This window comes from Ochotona curzoniae, unplaced genomic scaffold (assembly GCF_017591425.1).
Source record: "Ochotona curzoniae isolate NIBS_2020 unplaced genomic scaffold, NIBS_Ocur_1.0 contig_3622, whole genome shotgun sequence".
NCBI classification, from domain to species: domain Eukaryota; kingdom Metazoa; phylum Chordata; class Mammalia; order Lagomorpha; family Ochotonidae; genus Ochotona; species Ochotona curzoniae.
In genome coordinates this window covers 12,334,351-12,355,460 of record NW_024465926.1, presented here as the reverse complement: position 1 = coordinate 12,355,460, position 21,110 = coordinate 12,334,351, and the positions used below count along the sequence as shown (strand labels likewise).

General features: G+C 51.1%; 2 protein-coding genes across 9 annotated transcripts in view; one reads left to right on the top strand and one right to left on the bottom strand.

Annotated features, from left to right (window-relative positions):
- Positions 1 to 854: 854 nt before the first annotated feature.
- On the bottom strand, positions 855 to 7,754 carry NOB1 (NIN1 (RPN12) binding protein 1 homolog). 3 transcript variants are annotated; one of them, XM_040982440.1, is made up of 9 exons: positions 7,686 to 7,754; positions 7,406 to 7,538; positions 6,417 to 6,547; positions 5,309 to 5,380; positions 5,024 to 5,152; positions 4,729 to 4,932; positions 4,133 to 4,230; positions 1,626 to 1,770; positions 855 to 1,445 (listed from the first exon to the last, which is right to left on the bottom strand). In XM_040982440.1, exons 1-9 carry the CDS (start codon positions 7,746 to 7,748, stop codon positions 1,176 to 1,178), a joined length of 1,245 nt encoding a protein of 414 aa, XP_040838374.1. In that variant the 5' UTR covers positions 7,749 to 7,754; the 3' UTR covers positions 855 to 1,175. The 3 variants fall into 3 exon arrangements, with proteins under 3 accessions (XP_040838374.1, XP_040838375.1, XP_040838376.1); XM_040982441.1 differs by having other exon boundaries at positions 4,729 to 4,917; XM_040982442.1 differs by lacking the exons at positions 855 to 1,445; positions 1,626 to 1,770 and adding an exon at positions 2,889 to 4,041.
- A 3,930-nt stretch (positions 7,755 to 11,684) lies between these two features.
- Positions 11,685 to 21,110, top strand: part of WWP2 (WW domain containing E3 ubiquitin protein ligase 2) — a 117,644-nt gene continuing 108,218 nt past the window's right edge. Inside the window, exons 1-2 of one of the 6 annotated variants that reach the window (XM_040982436.1) lie at positions 19,113 to 19,130; positions 20,859 to 21,015. The gene's annotated coding sequence lies outside the window, so the exon portion shown is untranslated. Of the gene's footprint in view, positions 11,773 to 13,248; positions 14,145 to 19,112; positions 19,131 to 19,342; positions 19,826 to 20,858; positions 21,032 to 21,110 lie in introns of those variants that run through there. The other 5 variants (XM_040982435.1, XM_040982434.1, XM_040982438.1 and 2 more) reach the window with 5 other exon arrangements.

Below are 21,110 nucleotides of genomic sequence, written 5' to 3'. Positions count from 1 at the left end.
ATCTGAATTTAAGACGGGGACTTTGAAAAAAAAAAGGGGAAATGTGCACTGTCTTTTGATTCATTTACCTACATGCTTTGTGCAGCGTCTCCATCTTTCCTTGAGATAAACATAGTAAAGGACCCGGCGTGATAGCATAGTGGTCAAAGTCCTTGCCTTGAACTCACCAGGATCCCATAAGGGCACTGGTTGATGCCTGGTTGATGGAAGCAGTCCTGCTTCCCATCCAGCTCCCTGCTTGTGGCCTGGGAAAGCAGTTGAGGATGGCCCAAAGCTTTGGGACCCTGCGCCCACATGGGAGACCCAGAAGAGGCTCCAGACTCATGGCTTCAGATCGGCTCAGCTCCAGACGTTGTGGTCACTTGGGGAGTGAATCATCACACAGTGATCTTCCTCTCTGTCTCTCCTCCTCTCTGTAAATCTACTTCCAATATAAATAAATAAATCTTAAGAAAAAGAAAAAACCATAGTAAAAGAGTAGCTCCAGAAAGCAGGGTGTTTCCTTATCACCCTGCCCGCTTGCCTGCTGGATGACAGAATGGGAAAGTGGAGAGGCCATGACCTCTGGGTTACCTGCCAAGCACCTTGGGCTCTAGGTAGGCATCCATCCTCCCACCAGCTAGCACCTGAGGGCATGGGAGGGGCGACCATGCATATGCGTGTCCAACCTACCTGGTGTTGGCAGCAGCGTAAGCAGACATTAGACTTGGTTACAAGTGTGCTCAGGCATGCAAGAGAAAAGCAGATGCGGCCGGCTAACCAGGCCTGACCCCAGGAAAAAGCTGCACAGGTATTTGTGGTAGTGAACTTTCCTGAATGAGTTTAACTTTTTGTAAAAAAGATGTTGACAGATGGTGGTTCTTAGTTTTATTTTTAATATTTTCTGACAAAAAGATAAATATAAACATTTGATCCTTGTGTAGCAGTCTTCAAATTACAAAGAAGCAAAAATACAGTCTATTTAACGAGATGCACAGAAGCCCTCACCTAAAGTTTGAAAAATACTGCCTCTGGCCATCACCACCTTCCAGGGTGGGTGATCTTGGGCCGCTGTGCCCTGAGGCCAGGCTCTGGGACACCCTCTGGCATGCCACGCTGTGGCAGCTGCCCAGCCAGGCCCGATCCAGCCCAGTGCCAGGGAGAGCAGACAGCAGGACACCAGGACAGCCTGCATTTCACCTCTTCTTCACAAACTTCTTCCTGGAAGCGTTGGGATTTAAGCGTCTCCGCCCTCCTCCCAGGGCACTGTCCCGGAGCTGCAGAGCAGCTGAGCGGCTGGAGATGTCGTTCTCAGCGAAGGGGGACAGGCCGGCCACATAATCAGGGGCAAACACATTGGTTTTCTGCCGGGCCTTGCGGGAGAGTCGCAGCTGTGGGAAGCGCTGGTCTTCAGTCAGGTGAGGGTTGGTGGCATACTTGCCCCCCTTGGGCATGGGGAGTGAATACTGAAAACAGAACATCAGGGTCAGATGCCACCAGTAGCAGGCTCACCTCACTGATCGGGGGCAGGCAGCCACGGCCAGACCTGACTGCCTGGGGACATACGACTGCGCAGGGGATTCAGCACAGGGCTGAAAAACCTGGGGTTTAACGGTTTATTAGTTAGGATGGAGGCAGCCACTCACCCGCAATCCTCGTGGATTCAGCACCTTGGGGTTGCGGGAAAAGTGCATGTGCAGGGTGCCATCGTCACTGACAGTCACTGACACCTTCTTTAGGGTCTTGTTCCCACAGTGGGCACAGAACACTCGGCTCATGTCAGATGTCGTCCTGGGAGGCACAAAGGGAGATGCGGGGCCATGCATGCAAAGCCCATCTGCAGAACACACGGGGGACAGGCTGTGTGCCTCCCCCATCCCCCTGCATGGACACCAAGGCTTTCCTCCTGCCTGGAAAGGCCACCTTCTGCAGTGGAAGGGTGGATGTTGCACAACCACGCTGGACAGTGTCAGGCATCTTTCCAAACTCATGCTCAGACAATTCTAGGAGGTGGGCACTGCCTCCACTGTACAGATGGGAAACTGTATCAGGTCCAAGGTGACACATAAACCCAGGCAATGTGGCTCCAGAATAGCAATGAATTTTCCAGATCTTCACCTCAGCTCTAACCATTTTGTCCCCAGTGTGAGCCTAGGCGTGAGCTCGAGGGAGAGCAAGAACTTCTAATGCATGACCCAGTGAACACTGTAAGCCTGCCAAAGGTGAGCTCTGTGTTGAAGCAGCCCCAGCTGCTGCTCGGGACGCCCCCATGCCATGTCGGGCTGCCTGGTTCCAGTCCTGGCTACTCTGCTTCTGATCCAGCTTCCTGCTACTATACCTAAGGACTTGGGCCTCTGCAGCCAGGAAAGAGACATGGGTGGGGTTCCAGGCTTCTGGCTTCAGAGCCTCACCACTGTGGGAATCTGGGGAGCGAGCCTGGACATGAAATTTTTCTCTTTGCCTTTCAAATAAACATTTTAAAAACAAAGCCCAATCCTGGCTCTGTGGACCTATGTGTGGCTCTTGAGGGCAGCCTCTGAGGCCTGGTTGCCTCCTGTCCCCTAAAGCTACCAGCAGGCAGAGGGAGAGCTGTGTCACATGGCTGGAGAAGCCCAATTCCTTATCTGCTAGCCACCCCATCATGAACTCCTTGCCTACACACAGGGGCTAAGAGCTAATAATCCCACCAGGAGGGCTGGTCTCACAAGAACAGGGAATAGTTCACATGATGGCAAGACCAGGCCAATCTGTCGCCTGCTAGCATCAGCATCCCACTTGGGCAGTGTTTCATGTCCTGGCTGCTCCACTCCCCATCCAGCTTCCTACTTGGATTGGCTCAGCTCCAGCCACTGTCGCCATTTGGGGAGCAAAGCAGTGAATGCAAAATCTTTCTTTCTCTTTTTCTCTATCTCTGTAAATCTGCCTTTCCAATAAATATAAAAAAAGAAACAGTGTTAATTTGGGGAATCTAATATTTTCATACAATTTGCAGGCAAGGGGAGATGCTTGGATGGAGCAAAGCGCTCAGTGGTCAGGAACCCGGGACCCTGAAGCATGGGGTGAGCATCAGCCGTGGGTACGTTCAGAACACAGCGGCCGCTTTGGGAGAGGCTCCTGAAGTCCTGGCAGAACCAGAGGATGGTGCACGAGTGACTGATTCCCTGGTTAATGCTGAGACTCTGGGAGCATGACCGCCCTCTCCCGAGCATCTCCTCCCAACAGTGCAAAAAGCTCTGGACGCCGAACAAGACAGCCAGAAGCCTCCCAGCTGACCTACACAATGGCCAACGAGGCCAGACTGAGCCTGTAGTGTGCTGGAAGCTGCCCTGGAGCCACACATGTCAACAGCAAAGCCACTTCTCCACTACTACAGGGGCTCTCTGGATCCACCACAAGGAGTGCCAATTCAAGAGTCAGAATAAATGCAGAGAACTGAGTCAGCCCAATGGCACTGTCCACCTGCTAGACGACGCACTAAGCCCTTGAGGGGTCCACCTCCCAGGCCCACTGAGGCATCCAAAGCACAGACCAAGTTGACTCACTCTTGCCACAACCAGAACTGGATCTGAACCCATGGACTCTGGACTCAGGGTTCACTGCTTTTTGTTTTTGTTTTCCTTTTCAGGACTTATACAGAAGAGTATGGCTAATGTCATGTTCTCATTACCAGCTTCAACAACTGTCAACTTATGGCCAATCTTGTCTCTTCTTACCCCTGCTCCCTCCTTCCATGAGTGTATTTTAAAGCAAGTCACAGACACATTCCAACTGTATGCATTTCAGTGGGGCAGATGCTGGGCATTGTGGTTAAGATGTTGATGTCCCCAGTAGCGTGCCTGGGCTCAAGTTCTGGTGACAGGCTCTGTCTAGCTTCCTGCTAAGGGGGACAGGAGATGCCCTGAGCAATTGGCTGTCTGCTGCCAGCAAGCAAAACCTGTCCAGGGTTCCTGGCTGGGGCCTGGTGTAGTCTCAGCTGTTGGAGGCGAGTAGGGAGCTCTTCTTAACAAATGATAAAGAATGAGGAGAGCTGAGGCCACATGGAAATGACGGGATGGATGAAACCTGTGGATAGCAGGTTCCTTGTTCAAGAACTCTGAAGAAGGGACAGGAGCGTTCAACAGAGGGGACCCAGACCCGGATTTTGGTGACTTACTTGAAGCAGCCATGGCAGCGCAATATGTAGCTCCGGGCCTCACGGATCAGCATGCCGTTCACCGCCAGCACATGCAGCCCCATTTGCAGCAGAACGTTCTACAACCAACAGTTAAAGAACTGAGCCACACTGTCTTTTAATGTGAATCTGCTATTGCAGCTGAGGGGCTATGCATACCCTGGTTTGTCTCCTGACCCCTGGCCAAGGATGAGTCAGGCTGGGATATCTCTCAAAGTATGGACATGAGGACCCAGATTTCCTTCTGATGACCCATGCTGGGGTGTGTACTCCCCAGCAGCAGTCTCCACATGCAGACACCTGCTATAGCTGGGCAAACACACTCCTTGCTAGCTGGAGACCCTCTCAGCTTTTCCAGGTGCCTAACCAAGCTTGGAAGATGACACCCCCAAGCCCCCATGAAAGTAGCAAGCGAGGAGTATTAGACATTAACCCAAACGAGTTCTGCCAGTGTGCCATGACTGTCTCGCCTCCAAACAAAACCACAACTGCCTGAGGAGCACAGGAGAAGACCCCCACCCCTTCAGCTTCCACAGGGCTGTAGCAGGGGACTTGCAGGACCCAGCCCAGCCCCCCACCTGCATGGCAAAGTCTGTGGTCACACAGCCAACTCGCACATCCTTGGGGACGTCGCACTGCTCCAGCTCCTGCTGGACCTGCTTGATGTTGCTGGGGGTGATCCAGCCACCATCGTCATCACTGTCCTCTTTGCTTTCTTCAAATCCATTTTCCTCTTCTTTCTCTTCTTGCTCCTCCCTGGGATCATCCTCACCTTGGCCCATCTGAAATGCCAAGAGAAGCCACAACTCCGAGCCCATAGCAGCAGCAGGGAGAGACCGCAGCACTGCCCACAGTAGATGCCCAGGGCCTTACCATCAGCTCCTGGAGCTCCTGGTCAATATTGGGCAGTGGGTTTCTCCAGAACATGAAGGAGCTGAATGCCGGGTCCTCGGGTTCCTGGGCTTGCTGTCCTTGGTCCACTGTGTCTTGTGGGTGCTTGGACTGAGGTGAAAAAAAATCAGCTTAAAATCCGAAATGAGGAGTGACAGATGAACTCACGCAACGAGCTAGTCTGATTGGACAGAGCTGGGTGAATGACTGCTGGGTCTGCCGTGAGCAGTCGGCAGCAGGAATGGCACCTAGGACAAGTACACTTACCTTGGAAGGCAGATGGAAACCCAAAATGTGAAGAGGAGTTTCGGGGTGCTGAATGGATGAGCTTACTTTAGCCTTTAAAAAAACAAAACACACACACACATTTTAAAGACCAGATCTGAATAAGGAAACCCACACTGGAAATTCAGTATGAAAGAGTAATTAGGAATAAAAAAAAAAGTATTTTTCCCTTGGCTATTGAAATCAAAGATATGCAGTACAACCACTCTGTGCCGTTGTAGAGATGCCTGGAGGAGCATCATTATCTGTGACACCCAGAAGAATCTCGGGTCCCCGAGGATCAACACGTAAGTTTGTTAAAGCGATTTCCTTCACCACCTCCTGCCCATGACTATTCATTCGGACAAGGTCTGGGCTCCGATCTGGAGGACTGGAAATGTGGTAAGAAAAAGGGAGGGCAGTCCCGACCAGCTCAGCAGTGGGAGCCCATGAGGTCCTGAAGACTTCAGGCAGCAGAGACCAAGAACTGGGGCTAGAGTTGTGGTGTAGTGCGTCCTACTATTCCATTTCTAACAATGCTCCCCGGAGGCGGCAGATCACGGCTCAAGCGTGTGGGCCCCTGACACCCTCGTGGGAGACTCACATGGGATTCCTGGCTTTGGCCTGACCCAGACTGGCAGTTGCACATTATTTTTTCCTTTCACTCTGCCTTTCAAGTAGATATAAAAAACCCCAGTTTTATTCTTTCTGCATTTTCCAAATTTAAACGTTTCCTCCAAAACTGCAAATCCAGACCCTCAGACACATTTGCTACCTATAACAAATAAACCTTGTCTGGCTCCAGATCCAAAATAATTCACATTTATAAAATATGTTGGGAAGGCAAACACTGACTGGCTACTAGATGACGTAGGAGAAATTATCTCCTACACTGTGTTGGAGAAATGTATGTTTTACACCCACACCCCAAAACAGCAATTGAGAAAATAATTCATGATTTTTTTTTTTCAGAATGCCTTTAGGACTGGCCGGGGGTCAGCAGACTGGCCCAGATGGCTGAGATGCTAACTGTGGGGACCACTGGTTGATGGGAATGCTACACGACTCTCCCCGCATTTGCAGTGCTGACAGAGCCAGCCTCCCAAGGTACCTTTTCAGGTTCTTGTTTCAGGTGTGACACCCCAACGAACTCTGCTTCCAGCTGGTAGGTGAGCGCCAGCACCTGGATGTCAGTGGCAGAGAGGCTGGGGTAGTCTCCGGTTTTCTTGGAGAACTCGGTCACTGTGGAACAGACAAGGACAGTGGCAGTTACACGCCAAAGCCCAATGCCCCAAGTAGCCTTGATGGAAGTATTGGGAAAATATGGAACGGTCACGAAAGCTGAAGAAACTTCAACCCTCCCACCCATCCCTTGGCCCTTTTCTGTTTCCAAGCTGAGAAATAAGCGACGTTTGCTGTACTGTCCTCCCCTCCCCAGGAACAGAGCTCACAGACTCGACACAGAGCTGGTGTAATAGCTGCCCATGATGCAAGTTCTTTATTGGAATGTTGGGATCATAAACTTCAAAAACGTGTGAAAAGATAGGATTAAAAGGTAAGTTCAGGGACCTGTTGCAATAGCCTAGTGGCTAAAGTCCTCGCCTTGCATGCACTGTGATCCCATATGGATGCTGGTTCCTATCCCGGCAGCTCCACTTCCCTTCCAGCTCCCTGCTTGTGGCCTGGGAAAGCAGTCGAGGACAGCTCGGGACCCTGCACCCGTGTGGGAGACCTGGATGAGGCCCTGGCTCCTGATTGGTGCAGCACCGGCCGTTGCGGTCACTTGGGGAGTGAATTATCGGATGAAATGTTCCTCTCTGTCTCTCCTCCTCTATGTATATCTGACTTTCCAATAAAAAAAGTAGATCTTTAAAAAACAAAAAGAGTTAACAAGTTGGGATGCCCGCCTCCAGAACAAACTGTCTGGTGCCAGTACCGGATGCTTGTGACCCAGCTGCATGCCAATGTGCCCGGGGAAGGATGCCATCCAGCCACAGGGGACGTGGGGAACAAGTCCTTCCCGGCTTTGGCCTGGCACAGGCCTGGGTGTTTGACGGGGACAGCTCTCTGTCACTCCAGCGTGCGGCCCGCGGCACTCACCCAGGCGCACGTACTCCGGGTAGGGCTCCTTGAACCGCAGCTCGTAGGGCAGGACCGCCAGCCGCCTGCGCGTGGCCTTGTCGCGAATCTCGTTGACCACGTCGCGGATGGTGTAGATGTTCTTCCCGATGTCCTGCGTGGAGATGGGCGCGTTGCACCCGATTTTATCACGGGCGCTGCCTCGGGGAGACCGCCGCACCGATCGCAGAAGCCCGGGTCCCTCCCTCCAGGCCCGGGTTCCATTCCTCCTGCCGCACACCCGGCCCCGAGGTCTCAGTACCTGCAGAGCCGCGTCCCGCAGGAAAGCCCCAGCGTCCGCCACAACGTGCTCCACCGGCGCCATCTTGGAGGGCGAGCCGCCAGCACGCGTGCGCGCGGAGCTGACGCCCGAATCCTGCGTCCCGGCCCGGGCGTGGGCGGAGATGGAGGGGCGCCACCTGGCGGCTGCGCGCGGCTCTCCCGGTTCGGGGCTGCCCGTGGGAAGACACCGAGAAATGGGTGAAGGTGAGGGATTTAAAAAAAAAAATTCAGGTGAGAGGCGAAGAGACAGATCTTCCATTTCCTGGTTTATTCCTCAAATAGCGCAGGAACTGCATCTGGGTCTCCCCATATTGGTGACAGGAGCCCAAACAGGAGGGTCCTCATTTTCGCAGGGAGCTGGATCAGAGGCAGAAGAGATGAGTATGGGATGACTCCAAAACAGGGACCTTAATCCCCTGTGCCGCAACACTGTCCCTTCCTGGCTTTTAAGTGTGATGTCTGGGTGCCGCCCTGCAATGCCCGGTTCCACAGTGCTCCACTTCTGACCCAGCTCCCTGATAATGTGCCTGGGAAGGCAGTAGAAATGGCCTGCTTACTTGGGGCAGATGCCACCCACGTGAGAGACCTGAGGAGTCGTCAGGTGGCTTCTTGCCTTGCTCTCGTTCCTGACTGGCCTTGTCAGTTGGGTCTAGCAGTTAAAGGTCTTGTTTATAAATAAAAAGTTATCAGATACAGTTGTGACAAATCTGATCATCTGTATTGATTTTTTTTTTTTGCATGAGGACATGTACAAATTTTACATATGCCAGCCCCTGTGCTGTACTTTGTGTAGAACACAAACCACCTGCTTCTGCCTGCACCATGGGCACCTGTGCCAGTCCCTGACACCTGCTGGGAGAAGGAAGCAGGCATTTATTTCATAAAGGGCAGAGCAAAGTGAAGGGCAGCTGTTGCTGAACTCCCTGAGGGGTCCAAAGTGGTGAATGTATGGATGAAAGCAGGGCTCAGGCAGTGTGTGGCCATCCCATGTGCAGGTCTCTGACTGGTCCATGGTGTGTGTGACCTGGTCTAGGTCTGTGAGAGGAGGATGACAAGGAGAGGTGAACTTCTCCAGGGTCTGCAGGTGTACTGCTCATTACCCGGTTAGAGCAGTGATGGGGTACCAACCATGGAGGTAATACCTGAATTTTCAGCCTTGATGATGTGGGGTCTAGCAGAGCTGGCCTGATCTTTGTGTCACTCTCTTTAATGAGTGAGCTACTCTTTAACAAGGAATTGACTTGCCATCATTACGTGCAGAAGGAGGAACTACAAACTGAAGGAGAGAAAGTAGGGCCTGATAAAGTCTACATCAGAGGCACTGGGGCCAGGGGCTTAGCTTCTTCTTTAAGATGATTTATTGATAAGGCAGTGGTACAAATGGGGCAGGGCGGGGGGGAAGAGATTCCATCAGCTGATGGACTTCCCAAATGGCTACAGTGGTCAGAGCTGTTTCAGTTCTCTCCTTGGGGAATACTGCCTACCCTCAAGGCCTCGGTGACTGCATTAGAAGAACACTTCCCAGGGCTGGGGCTTTGGGCAGTGGTTGGGATGGCCACATCTCACACCACGTTTCTGCACTGAAGTCTTGGTCTGACCCACAGTTCTCGCTGCCTGCGCATGTCCACCCTGTGAGGCAGCAGAGCAGAGAAGGGCATCACATGGAAGATCAGGATTGAATTCCAGACTCCTGGCTTCTCCCTGACTCAAGCAGAAGTGGGGAGCAAACCAGCAGATGAAATTCTCTCTTTCTCCCTTTAGGTATACCTCTCAAATAACTTTGACAAAGGAACAATGTCCCAAAGGCTTATGTCCAATTGCAGCCTTATTCCCTAACCTACCTTTTCTGGGAACCTCCATCTGAAAACTTCGGGCATTTTCATTTAGGAAGAAGGTTAAGGTTCTCCTGTGTGCCTCAAGCTTTCTCTACAATTGTTAAAGTTCTTCCTCCCCCGACCCCTTTTTTATGGAAGGCATTACCAACAAAAGTATTCGAGCAAGGACTCATTCCTCTGATTAGATCTCACTGATGCTGAGGCTGGAATGATGCTGGCATTGGAATTGTCTGCAGGACTGTTGTAACCAGGTCACCGGGCCTTGGGCCCTTGTCTGACTGGAAGGGCTGGGTGGTGCATCGTGCTGGTGCTGCTGACCTGAGGGCTGTACGATTGTGACCACTGATCTAGGGGAATAGCCAGAAGAAAGAAAAGATTAGGATTCCTGGGATTTACATGCCAGGAAACACCAAGGATAATTATTAATAGAAAAAGGTTCTTGACATTTTGTACCCGGAGGGCATTTTTCACTCCTTTTTATGCCTATAACAGTCCCAAAGCTCCACCACCTCCAAAGCCTTAGCAGGGTCCCCATATAGCCTGCAAACACACATTCGGCTATTTTATTCTGTCACAGGTTGTTGACTGTTACAAAAGCTCTGAGCAGAGTGGGGGATGTGTACTGCTGGGGAGTGCCTTCAGTGTCAGAGTTGATCGTGAAAGCTCACCAGGGCAAAGGTTTTGAGGTGTGGAAATCCAGGGAGGGGTTTTTTTTTTTTTTAAAGATTTATTTATTTATTGGAAAACCAGATATACAGAGAGGAGGAGAGACAGAGAGGAAGATCTTCCGTCCAATGATTCACTCCCCAAGTGAGCGCAACGGCCGATGCTATGCCGATCCGAAGCCAGGAGCCTCTTCCGGGTCTCCCACACGGGTGCAGGTTCCCAAAGCTTTGGGCCGTCCTCGACTGCTTTCCCAGGCCACAGGCAGGGAGCTGGAAGGGAAGCGGGGCTGCCGGGATTAGAACCGGTGCCCATATGGGATCCCGGGCGTGCAAGGCGAGGACCTTTAACCACTGCGCCACCACGCCGGGCCCCCAGGGAGGGTTTTGAGTACTCAGTTTTCATAAGTGCCCCCCTCCTTTGGTTTATTTTCTTGACAAGCACAGTGACAGAGGGAGAGGCAGATCTTTCACTCACTGGACCGACTGTGCCAGGTTGGTTTGTAAATATTTATTTATTTTAATTGGAAGGGCAGTTTTACAGAGAGAAGGAGAAGCAGAAAGTTCTTCTATCTGCTGGTTCACTCCCTGAATGGACACAGCAGTTGGAGCTGAGCTGATCCTAAGCCAGAAACCAGGGTCTTCTTCCAGGTCTCCCATGCAGGTGCAGGGTCCCAAGGCTTTGGGCCATCCTCAACTGCTTTCCCAGGCCACAAGCAGGGAGCTGGATAGGAAGTGGAGCTGCCAGGACTAGAACCGGTGCTCATATGGGATCCTGGCACATGCAAGGGGTGCATTTGGCCACTGAGCCACGGTGCTGGACCTGGGTCCCAGGCTGGATTTTAACTTTATGGGGCCTGGTGTGGTGATATTTCACACTAATCCTCTGTCTGTGGCAACCAAGTGCAACCTCGCCTGTGCATCAGTCCCTATGTTTGAGGTTAGATTTTCACCCAAGGATAAATTGAAACTTTTCTTTTTTTCTCGCCATATTTAGAAGAAGCTTGTTTTTGTCATTTACTGAGATGTTATTGTTTGTGTCTTGCAGTCAAGTCAACACAAATTCAAGCGGCCCAATGGAATTTGATTTTTGACGATCAAAGCTTATTTATTTATTTTCTTTTAGAAGTAGAAGCACGTCCCATGCCGTATGATGGAGCAGACGCAGATCTGAGATTTTATTTTAAGTTATGGAGCTCAAATATTCGTAATTTGTTGACTCCATCGAAATAGGTGTTCTTTGCACCTGTAAAATGGGTCTGTATCATAGCACGCACCTCTCCCGGTTGCCGAGCAGATTGAAGGCAGCGTCTGACACTCGGGGAGCGCTCAATTTATACGACCGCTCGGGGAAGCATCCGGCGGGCGGCCAACGCTCCCGATTAAACACGCGGACACAGAGGACCGGGGAAGAACCTCGCCGCCCAGGCCTAGGTGGCTAGCACCTGAGCGCCCGGCCAGCCTCTTCCGGGTCAGGTGACCGCGCGCGGCCACGTGACCCGGCCCGAGTGCGGGCGGTGGAAGGCGGAAGTGGGAGAGGAGTTGAGCGCCGCTTCTCGGGCCCGGGCAGGTAGCGAGCGCCGGCGCGGGGGGCGCGGCGGGCGCGGCGGGCGGCGCCGAGCGGGCCGGGGGCGGCGGGCGGCGCGCGGGGGGGACCCGGCCTGCTGCGGGGGGCAGCGGCGCGGCCCGGGCGCCGGGGGGCGGCGGCTTCCTGTGGGAGGGGCCTGGCGCGGCGGTTCCGGCCTCCGAGGAGGGGTGTCCCGGCTCCCGCCCGAGCGGGGTGGGCGCGCCGGGGCGGCCGCGGGCTGAGCGGCCGGGGAGCCGCGATCCTCCGGGAGCCGAGTGGGCGGACCGGGGAGGCGTCTGTGAGGCTCTGCAAGGGGGAGTCTCTGAGAGGGGAAGGGTTGCAAGTCGGGGAGCTGCTGCCCGACCTCAGGCCGTCTTCCCTGCGGCATCTTGGGGCAGGCTCGTGCTTGGAGACTTTGATTTCGGTCCTTGCCAGTCTGTAAACTTCTGGGGGGTGGATCACAGACTCTTGCCCTCGGCACACCCACTTAGTCCTGCAGGTGTAGGGTTTCTGCTTCTTGGCTTGGGAATCTAACCATTCCAGATCATCTTTTCTTTGAGAATATAAATATAAATTTATATATATTTGCCTCATCAAGTCGCGCTCAGGGCTTGAAAAAGAAAGCAGGGGGCTCGTTGCTCTGGCTGTAGGGAGGTTTCAGCTTACCCTCTTGACCCTGACCTAGCCCAGACGCTGGACAGAACCGCCTTGGCCTGTCTGCGGACAACTTTCTCTCTGGTTTAAATTATTCAACTTCCCTGACCATGTGACTGCTTATCTGGACAAGCTGTAACTAGGTGGGGTCACCTAGAGGTCTGAGTCGTGTGTGTGTTCCTTCTCCCGACCTGCTGCGTGATGTTGAGATGAAATACCGGTGTGGGAGCCGTTCATCTTCTTCCTTCTACAAACGTTTGCTGAAATGTGCAGAAGCCAGGCTCACAAATGCAAACTTGGGAGCCCTGAGTCATTGTGGGTGACCAGTAAGAAAGCAAAATGGCTATGTACCCATTAATGTGTTACTGTGTCTGGAGTGCATAGGAACATTTAGAGGCTAATTTTTTGTCGTAGCTGAGGTGAGTTAGGGGAGGATGGTGTTTGGCCTATTTGACAAGGGACAGATCAACTTGAGGGAGTTGTTTTAAGACTTTTTATTCTTTCTGGACACTGATCTCTTACTTCCTGCTAGACTGCAGATCCCTCAGGGACAGGGCTCAGATTTTTTAAAAAAGATTATTTATTTATTTTTAAAAGATTTATTTTATTTTTATTGGAAAGGTGGATATACAGAGAGGAGAGACAGAGAGGAAGATCTTCTGTCCGATGATTCACTCCCCAAGTGAGTGCAACGGCCGATACTATGCCGATCCGAAGCCAGGAGCCTCTTCCGGGTCTCCCACGCGGTTGCAGGGTCTCAAGGCCTTGAGCCGTTCTCTACTGTTTTCCTAGGCCACAAGCAGGGAGCTGGATGAGAAGCGGGGGCCCTGGGATTAGAACTGGCACCCATTTGGATCCTGGTGCATTGAAGGCGAGGATTTTAGCCGCTAGGCTATCTTGCTGGACTCTAGGGTTCAGATTTTACTGGCTTTCCTTGACTGCTGACCCAGTGCCTGGCATGTGGTGGGCACCTGGTCAGCGTCTGCCCTAGTCTGTGTTGTGCTGCACTAACACAGCACAGTCTGGGTCGCTTCTGCATGAGAGAACTGTGTGTGAATCCTGGTCTGTCAGACGGGAGGTCTGTGGTGGAGGGGCTGCAGTTGGTGAGGGCCTTCTTGCTGTGTTGTAGCACCGTGCAGGGCGTCACATGGAGTGAGAAAAGAGCGGCTGAACTCCTTTCCCTGAAAACCCGTTTTTGTGATAGTGAAGGCCCCTCCCCCTGCTCCCTCCAACACTTGCTTTGCTGGTTAAGCATCTTACAACATTAGATTTTGGGAAAACATTCAAACCAGAGCACTGCTGTGCTTGGCCCACCAGTGTTACGAGGACCCTTGTGACGCCAGGTCATGCTGTGGCACTGCCGGTAGCTGCGTGGTACTGGTGAGCCCTGGAGAGGGGCGGGAAGCATTAAGGCCATGCAAGACTGGGAGACAGCATAGGAAAAAATCCAGTGTCTTGTGGGTGTTTTTTTTAGCATAGTAAGTGTAAGTTATTGATAATGCTGTTTTTGAAATAATGGGCTAAATATAATTGATCTCATATTGCTAGTTTTACTTTTTAAAATGTGCTTTCTAGAAAATTAACACAGGGCTCCCATTTTATTTCTTTCGGACAGAGCTAGTGTATGTAGCAGGAACATAGAAGCACACAGGGAGGTCCCAGCCCCTCACCTTTGTGGGCCTGGAATCCTGCAGGGAAAAGCTGCAATACAGAATCAACCAGTGAGGCAGTGGAGAAGAATGTGGTGTGTTGGGTAGAGTTGCAATTACATTTTTTTTTTTTTAAGATTTGCTTGTTTCTCATTGGAAAGGCAGATTTATAGAAAAAGGGAGAGAGAACCATCTTGCATCCACTTCTTCACTCCCCAAATGACCACAGTTGCTGGAGCTGAGTTGATCCAAAGCCCAGGAGTCAGGTGTCTCTCTGGTCCTCCCACGTGGGTGCAATTTCCCAAGACTTTGGGCTGTCTTCTACTGATTTCCCAGGCCATAAGCAGACACTTTGATCTGAAACAGAATGGTCGGGACATGAGCTGGTACCTAAATAGGATGCTGCTGCCTGCAGGCAGATGATTAGCCTGTGGAGCCATTGTGCTGGCCCCTACAGTTAACATTTTTTCCCCCTTAAGATTTAACCACTTAGATAAAGAGCCTCCATCTGCTGGTTCACTCCCCAAGAGGCTGCAATGGCTGGAGCTGAGCCATTGCGAAGCTAGGAGCCAGGAGCCAGGAGCCAGGAGTCAGGAGCTTCCTCTGGGTCTCCCATGCTGGTGTAGGCTTTGGGCCATCTTCCCAGGCCACAAACAGGGAGCTGGAAGGGAAGTGGAGCAGCTGGGACATGAATCAGTGGATAAATCTTTAAAAAAAAATCTACTTGAAAGACAGAGCTCTCCCATCTGGTTGTTCATTTCCCAAATGCCGGCAACAGCCAGGGTTGGGCCAAGCCAAATCTGGGAACCTGGAGCTCAATTCAGGTCTCCATGGTGACTAATTGAGCCCATCCATCACCTGCTAGGGCAGTACCAAGAAGATAGTTCAGAAGCTGGGGAACCAGGACGCCCACCAGGCACTCCTGTATTGGTTGTTGGCGACCTGACTCTTACACCAACACACTTCCCTGGGAGGCAGTTTTAAATCTAAGGTCTTTAGAAAAGCCTCCCTAAGGAGGTCGTGGCTGAATGCAGGTCTCAGGAAGCTGGGGAGAAGGAGCCCTGTGGCTGAATGAGGGAGCGGTAGTGCAGACAGGCAGGAGTGAGCATAAAAGCCCTGGAGAAGGGGCACTAGAGCACTAGGGAAGCAACAAGGAGGCTGGCCTGGTTGCCAGAGTAGGGAGGATGGTATCAGGGTGGTGCTGGGCGTGGGGAGAGCTGTGGGTGTTGGAGGGCTTAGTAGGCCGTTGTAGAGATGTTGGCTTCCAACAGGAGGTGAGCTGTTTGAGGGTTCTGAGCAGTAGTGTGGACATAATACACCTGCTTTTTTCCTTTCCTTTTTTTTTTTTTTTTTGAGATTTGTTTTCTTTTTATTTCAATGGTAGGTTTATTAAGAGAAGGAGAGGCGGAGAGGGAAAGAGCTTCCATATGCTGGTTCACTCTTCAAATGTCCCCACAGCCAGAGCTGAGCCAATCTGAAGCCAGGAGCCTCCTCTGGGTCTCCCATGTAGGTGCAGGGTCCCCAGAACTTGGACCATCCTCCGCGGCTGAAGTATTAGCCTGTTAAGCCATGGTACTGGCTTTCTCTTTCCTTTTACTAGGCTCTGGCTGCTATGTGGAGGAGGAGTGGAGGGGAGCTGGTGTGGAACTGAGAGATGAGGGACACAGCCAGTTGAGGGATGCATCCTTGGTGTTGTTTCAGGTACAACTGGTAGGGTTCGTGTGTGAGCTGCGTCGGACGGGAGGATGAACGGCAGAGTGACTCCAGGGTCTCCAGTCTGAGGACCCCTAAGAGAGGAGTTGTTGTCAACTAGGCTGGGAAAGACTAAGAGCAGAGAGGGAACGCAGTTTTATTTACATCCACATTGTAGAATTTATCACAGACCTCCAAGTGAGGGTACCGTGGGCAGGTGCAGAAACAGGTTTGGTCTGGAAAGAAGCGCGTTGGAGCTGTTATATTTACAGTGAGGAGATGGCTGAGGTCACGTGGGGAGTAGCATGGACAGGTAATGAAGACGAGTGATTCTTGCTGGACATTAACTCTTGAAATCTCGTAGTGTTCTAAAGTAGCTGTTTTAACTACAGTACAGCAGTGTGGTCTGTCTCGGAGGAGCTGGTTTTCTCTCCTTTTCACTTACAAACGCTTTTGCAAACCGCAGGCTAATGGGCTGGTTTTTCTGAAGGAGGCTGTTCTTCCAACTCTGCCTCTTTGTAGTGCCAGTTTCTGGAATTGGTCTGGCATTCTGGCTTGGCAATCAACTCAGAGACCTCCAGGAAGGATGGGAAAGAGACTGGTCCAACCGATAATGGATTTTAAATGTCTAATCAAACGTGTCTAGCATGTCCTTGCTGAGTGTTGCACGGTGTTACAGATTTGAAATAAGCACCCTCCCTCAGATGGGCAGAGCCACCTACGCAAGGTAACATCGTGAGGAAGGGGGGAGCCGAGTTCTGGTTTTCAAACTCACGTCTGAGGCTTCCATCCTTAGATGGGAGTTTGGAGCTAGGAACACAAAACCCCACTGAGGTCAACCCCAGTGGGAGCTGCTGCTGGGCGATCTTGAGTCACAGCCATTGTGGACTCTGGAACTTCTGAGAGGAGGGAACCAAAGGGAAGGTGCTGTTTGCTTTTGATTCCAGCCTGTCTTTTTATTTTTTTTTTAAGATTTATTTTTTTATTGGAAAAGTAGATACAAAGAGAAGGAGAGACAGAAAGATCTCCTGTCCACTGGTTCTCTCCTCAAGTGGCCACAATGGCCAGAGATGAGCTGATCCGAAGCCAGGAGCCAGGAGCTTCCTTTTGATCTCCCATGCGGGTGCAAGATCCCAAGGCTTTGGGCTGTACTTGACTGCTTTTTTAGGCCACAAATGGAGTTGGAAGGGAAGCGGAGTAGCCAGGATATGAACCAGTGTCCGTGTGGGATCCCAGCACAGGCAAGGCGAGGACTTTACTCCCTAGGCTACTGCACCGGGCCCTTGCCCAGTCCTCTGAACTTTTCCATGGCTTTTGCTTCTTGTTTAGTCATGAGATCTGCTGTTTTATTAACCTATGATTCCACCGTGCTTCCAGGATTCTACTTCTCTCTCTCTCCCTCCCCCCCCCTTTTTTTTTAAAGTGCTTGACTTTTATACGGATGTCATTTGGTCAGGGTTGATTCTGTGTGATCGTTTTTCAGTATGGGCCTTTGGAGGTGGAGAGCTACTTAATGCTGGACAGAGGAAAGAGGCCAAGAGAGAAGCTCCAGCGTTGGAAAGAAGAAAAGCGTGTCCGTGGACGCAAGGCTCTGCCTGCGTCTCCCGCTGCTGAGTTAGAGATAAAATCTTGGTGCTGGGGGTCCTTTTTGTTCTTCCCTGGCTCACTTTTCTACCCAGGTCTTTTCCTGTTAGGTTCAGTGCTCAGTGGGGTTTCTTGGTTCAGAGCTGGGTTAAGAATGATGGAGACTGAGGTGCCTGCTAATGCCAAAGCCTAGGATCTTCCCGCCAGGGATCAGTCACTTAGTCTGTTGTCAATACTTATTCATGTATTTATTCGGAAAGTACAGTGAATCAGAGCCAAGTGGAAACCCTCCTTGCGTTGATTCATTCCCGAGTGTCCACAGCAGCCAGGTTGGGGCCAGGCAGAAGCTGGGAGCCCAGGACTCAGTCTGGGTCTCACATGTTGCTGACAGTGACCGCAAAACTTGCACCATCATCTGCCATTTTTCAGGGTGCGTAGCTGGGAGCAGGGGTGGAGGGGTGCTCAGACATAAGCCTCGTGGGAGGAGACGGAGAAATTCCAGGCAGCAGCTGATTGCTCTGCCAGTTGCCTGCTTGTCCTTCTATGAAGGCGAATTTTGTATATTCATCAAGTAACGTGTGTACATAGGAAAAAAAAAAACATAACATTTTGAGATGATAGCAGTTTTTGCTTTTCCCTTTTTTGTTCTTGATTTTTTTTTAAATTTAGTTTTATTGGAAAGGCAGATACACAGAGAGGAGGAGAGACGGGGAGGAAGATCTTCTGTCCGATGGTTCACTTGCCAAACGGCCGCAAGTGCTGGAGTTGAGCCAGTCCGGACCCAGGAGCTCTTTGGGGCTCGCACACGGGCGCAGGGTCCCAAGGCTTTGGGCCATTCTTAACTGCTTTCCCAGGCCACAAACAGGGAGCTGGATGGGAAGTGGAGCTGCTGGGATTAGAACTGGCGACCGTATGGGATCCCTGGTGTTCAAGGTGAGGACTTTAACCATTATGCTATGGCGTTAGGCCCTGTTCTTGATTTTTGTTCCACAGTGGTAGCGGCAGCATCTTTTTTTAAAAAATTTATTTATTTTTATTACAAAGTCAGATATATACAGACAGGAAGAGAGACAGAGAAATATCCTCCGTTTGATGATTCACTTGCCAGGAGACCACAGTGGCTGGTGCTGTGTCGATCCAAAGCCAGGAGCCAGGAGCTCTTCCAGGTCTCCCACGTGGGTGCAGGGTCCCAAGGCTTTAGGCCATCCTCGATTGCTTTCCCAGGACACAAGCAGGGAGCTGGATGGGAAGTAGAGTTGCTGGGAAATGAACCAGCACCCATATAGGATCCCAGTGCATGCAAGGCGAGGACTTTAGCCACTAGGCTACTTTACTGGGCCCAAATATTTTTTCCATTTTATTTTATTTTAAAGATTTATTTTATTATTTTTTCATTGGAAAGGCGGATATACAGAGAGGAGAGACAGAGAGGAAGATCTTCTGTCCGATGATTCACTCCCCAAGTGAGCGCAACGGCCGATGCTATGCCGATCCGAAGCCAGGAGCCTCTTCCGGGTCTCCCACGCGGGTGCAGGTTCCCAAAGCTTTGGGCCGTCCTCGACTGCTTTCCCGGGCCACAGGCAGGGAGCTGGAAGGGAAGCGGGGCTGCCGGGATTAGAACGTCGCCCATATGGGATCCCGGGCGTGCAAGGCGAGGACCTTTAACCACTTGTGCCACCGCGCCGGGCCCCATTTTATTTTATTTTAAATGTTCACATAGTTGATGTAACCCATAAAGACTGCTGACTAGGGTGCGGAGGGTCGAGGTGTCAGGGAGAGGAGGTAGGACAAATGCTTCCAATTTTTCTTGTTCTTCCCTTTTCTCCTGTATGGGGGTGCTGTTCCCAGCTGCCAACCTATATCAGTACCAGGGATGAAGATGTCCCCCCCACCCCGATATCATCTTAGAAACCCTAATATGGAGAAGAATGTTCCGAGGGTATTGTCAAGCAAAGCAATCTTTAAAAAATGTGAGGTGAGCTCAGAGAAGTTAAACAATTCTGTGTTTGAGCTTATGATCACAAATCACATTCCCAGTTGAGCCTCATGATATTCCAGGATTAGCTTTCCTTTGTCAAACAACTTTTGTTTTTTCAGTAGTTAGTTTTTCCCTCCAGCATTCTAATAAAGCTGCTGTGCTTCGTTCAATGCAGTGGCGTGAGTCTTGTCACCTGTTTCTTCCGTTTAATTTCTTAGAAATGACACGTCCTGTACCGCCCGCGTCTGACTGGCTGCCATCCAGGTCTGCTGCACAGCAAAGCCTGGGATGTCTGTGTCGCGAATCCGGGAATTCCTCTTGTCCCTTCCGTGTGAATACCAGGATCCTCCAGCTTGATTTCTTTCCTCCTCATGAAGTACATCTTTCAGTGGCTTTCTCAGAAAGCCCGTTTTGGAAATTACTCTCCTTGAGACTTTGCAAAGCTGGAAATACCGTTGCTGTTGTCACTGATGCCGTCTTGTTGGTTCTGTGAGTCTAGGTGCGCATGACAGCCCCGAACGTGGAAGCACTGCTTTGTCCTCTGTCCGATGCTATTGCGATTCCTGTGCTTTGCAGGCGGGACTGGGCGTGTTCTAGAGTTTGGCCATGTTCCGCACCGTCAGCTGTGCCTGGAGGCCGCACGTTCGGTGCAGCCTTCTGGGGGCTGATGGTTCTGATACAGAGCGGCGACTGTATACAGTCCCTCACAGAGGCCCTAGTTTAGAAACGGGTATCATGCTTACATGTCAGATATGTCCGGAAGACTGTGTGATATTTATGTTTCTGAGATTTGAGTAGATCTAGCAGGCTTAGGGCACAAGTTTTGACTTCTCCCTTCCTCTTTCAACAAATCTGTTGCTAACTTGACTTATGTGGTTCACTACATGTCTGTAGCCTTTCCTTGTATTTTAAACATTCTCCCTCTTCCGCAGCCTGTGTGAGACTTATACTATCTCTGCTTTTTTTTTTTATTACTTGGTTGCAGATACTTCCTACCCACGTTAGGCAAAAAAACACCTGAGTGAGCGTGCAGTCCTTTCTGTGTAGCTGAGACAGGTGTAAAGGCCGCACTCAAGTTCCATGCCGCCTAGAGAGCCTGCTGGGGTTAGCTCCAGTGCTGCGTGCCTTGGGAACTGTGTGTAAGGTGAGAGCTTGAGACAGAGGCCACCAGGTCGTTGTACTTTCACAGTTGGGATCCACCTTCCCTTCCATGCTCATGGTTGTTTTTCTTTATTGGAGACTGGAAAGCCTTTACAATCTCAGATACCTTCCTGATAACATCGGGGTGCTACCAGCCTTTTCAGTGTGGGACTGAAGACCAGGCCTCATGCAACAACATGGATTACAGTTGACAAATGACAGGCTGTGATTGAGAAAGACATCTGAGGAGGCGGAAGCCGTGGCGGCCTTGTTTACCCTGAGTCTCCTGCTCCCCAGTTGGCTCTGTTTCTTCTTTAGGGTTTATCCAGATGATTTTGTTGTGGGACCATGAAGTATAGATCACAAGGTTTGCTCTTTCTCCCATTTAATAGGCCACGGGGGAGTTAAGACCAAAGGTTAAAACCAGCCGACGCCCCAGAGAACAGGCATGCACCACTCGGTCTTAGCAAGAGGCTAAGAAGCCACGAACAAGCACATTGAATAACTGCCTTTCTTGAGTGGCCTTGGGAAGGAAAGCTTCCAGGAGATGTGAGATTTTTAAAAGGTTCTTTTATTTTTAAAGTCTATAAATAATGAATCTCCAGCTTTTAGAACTTTAACCTGTTACACTAAAAACCCTAAAG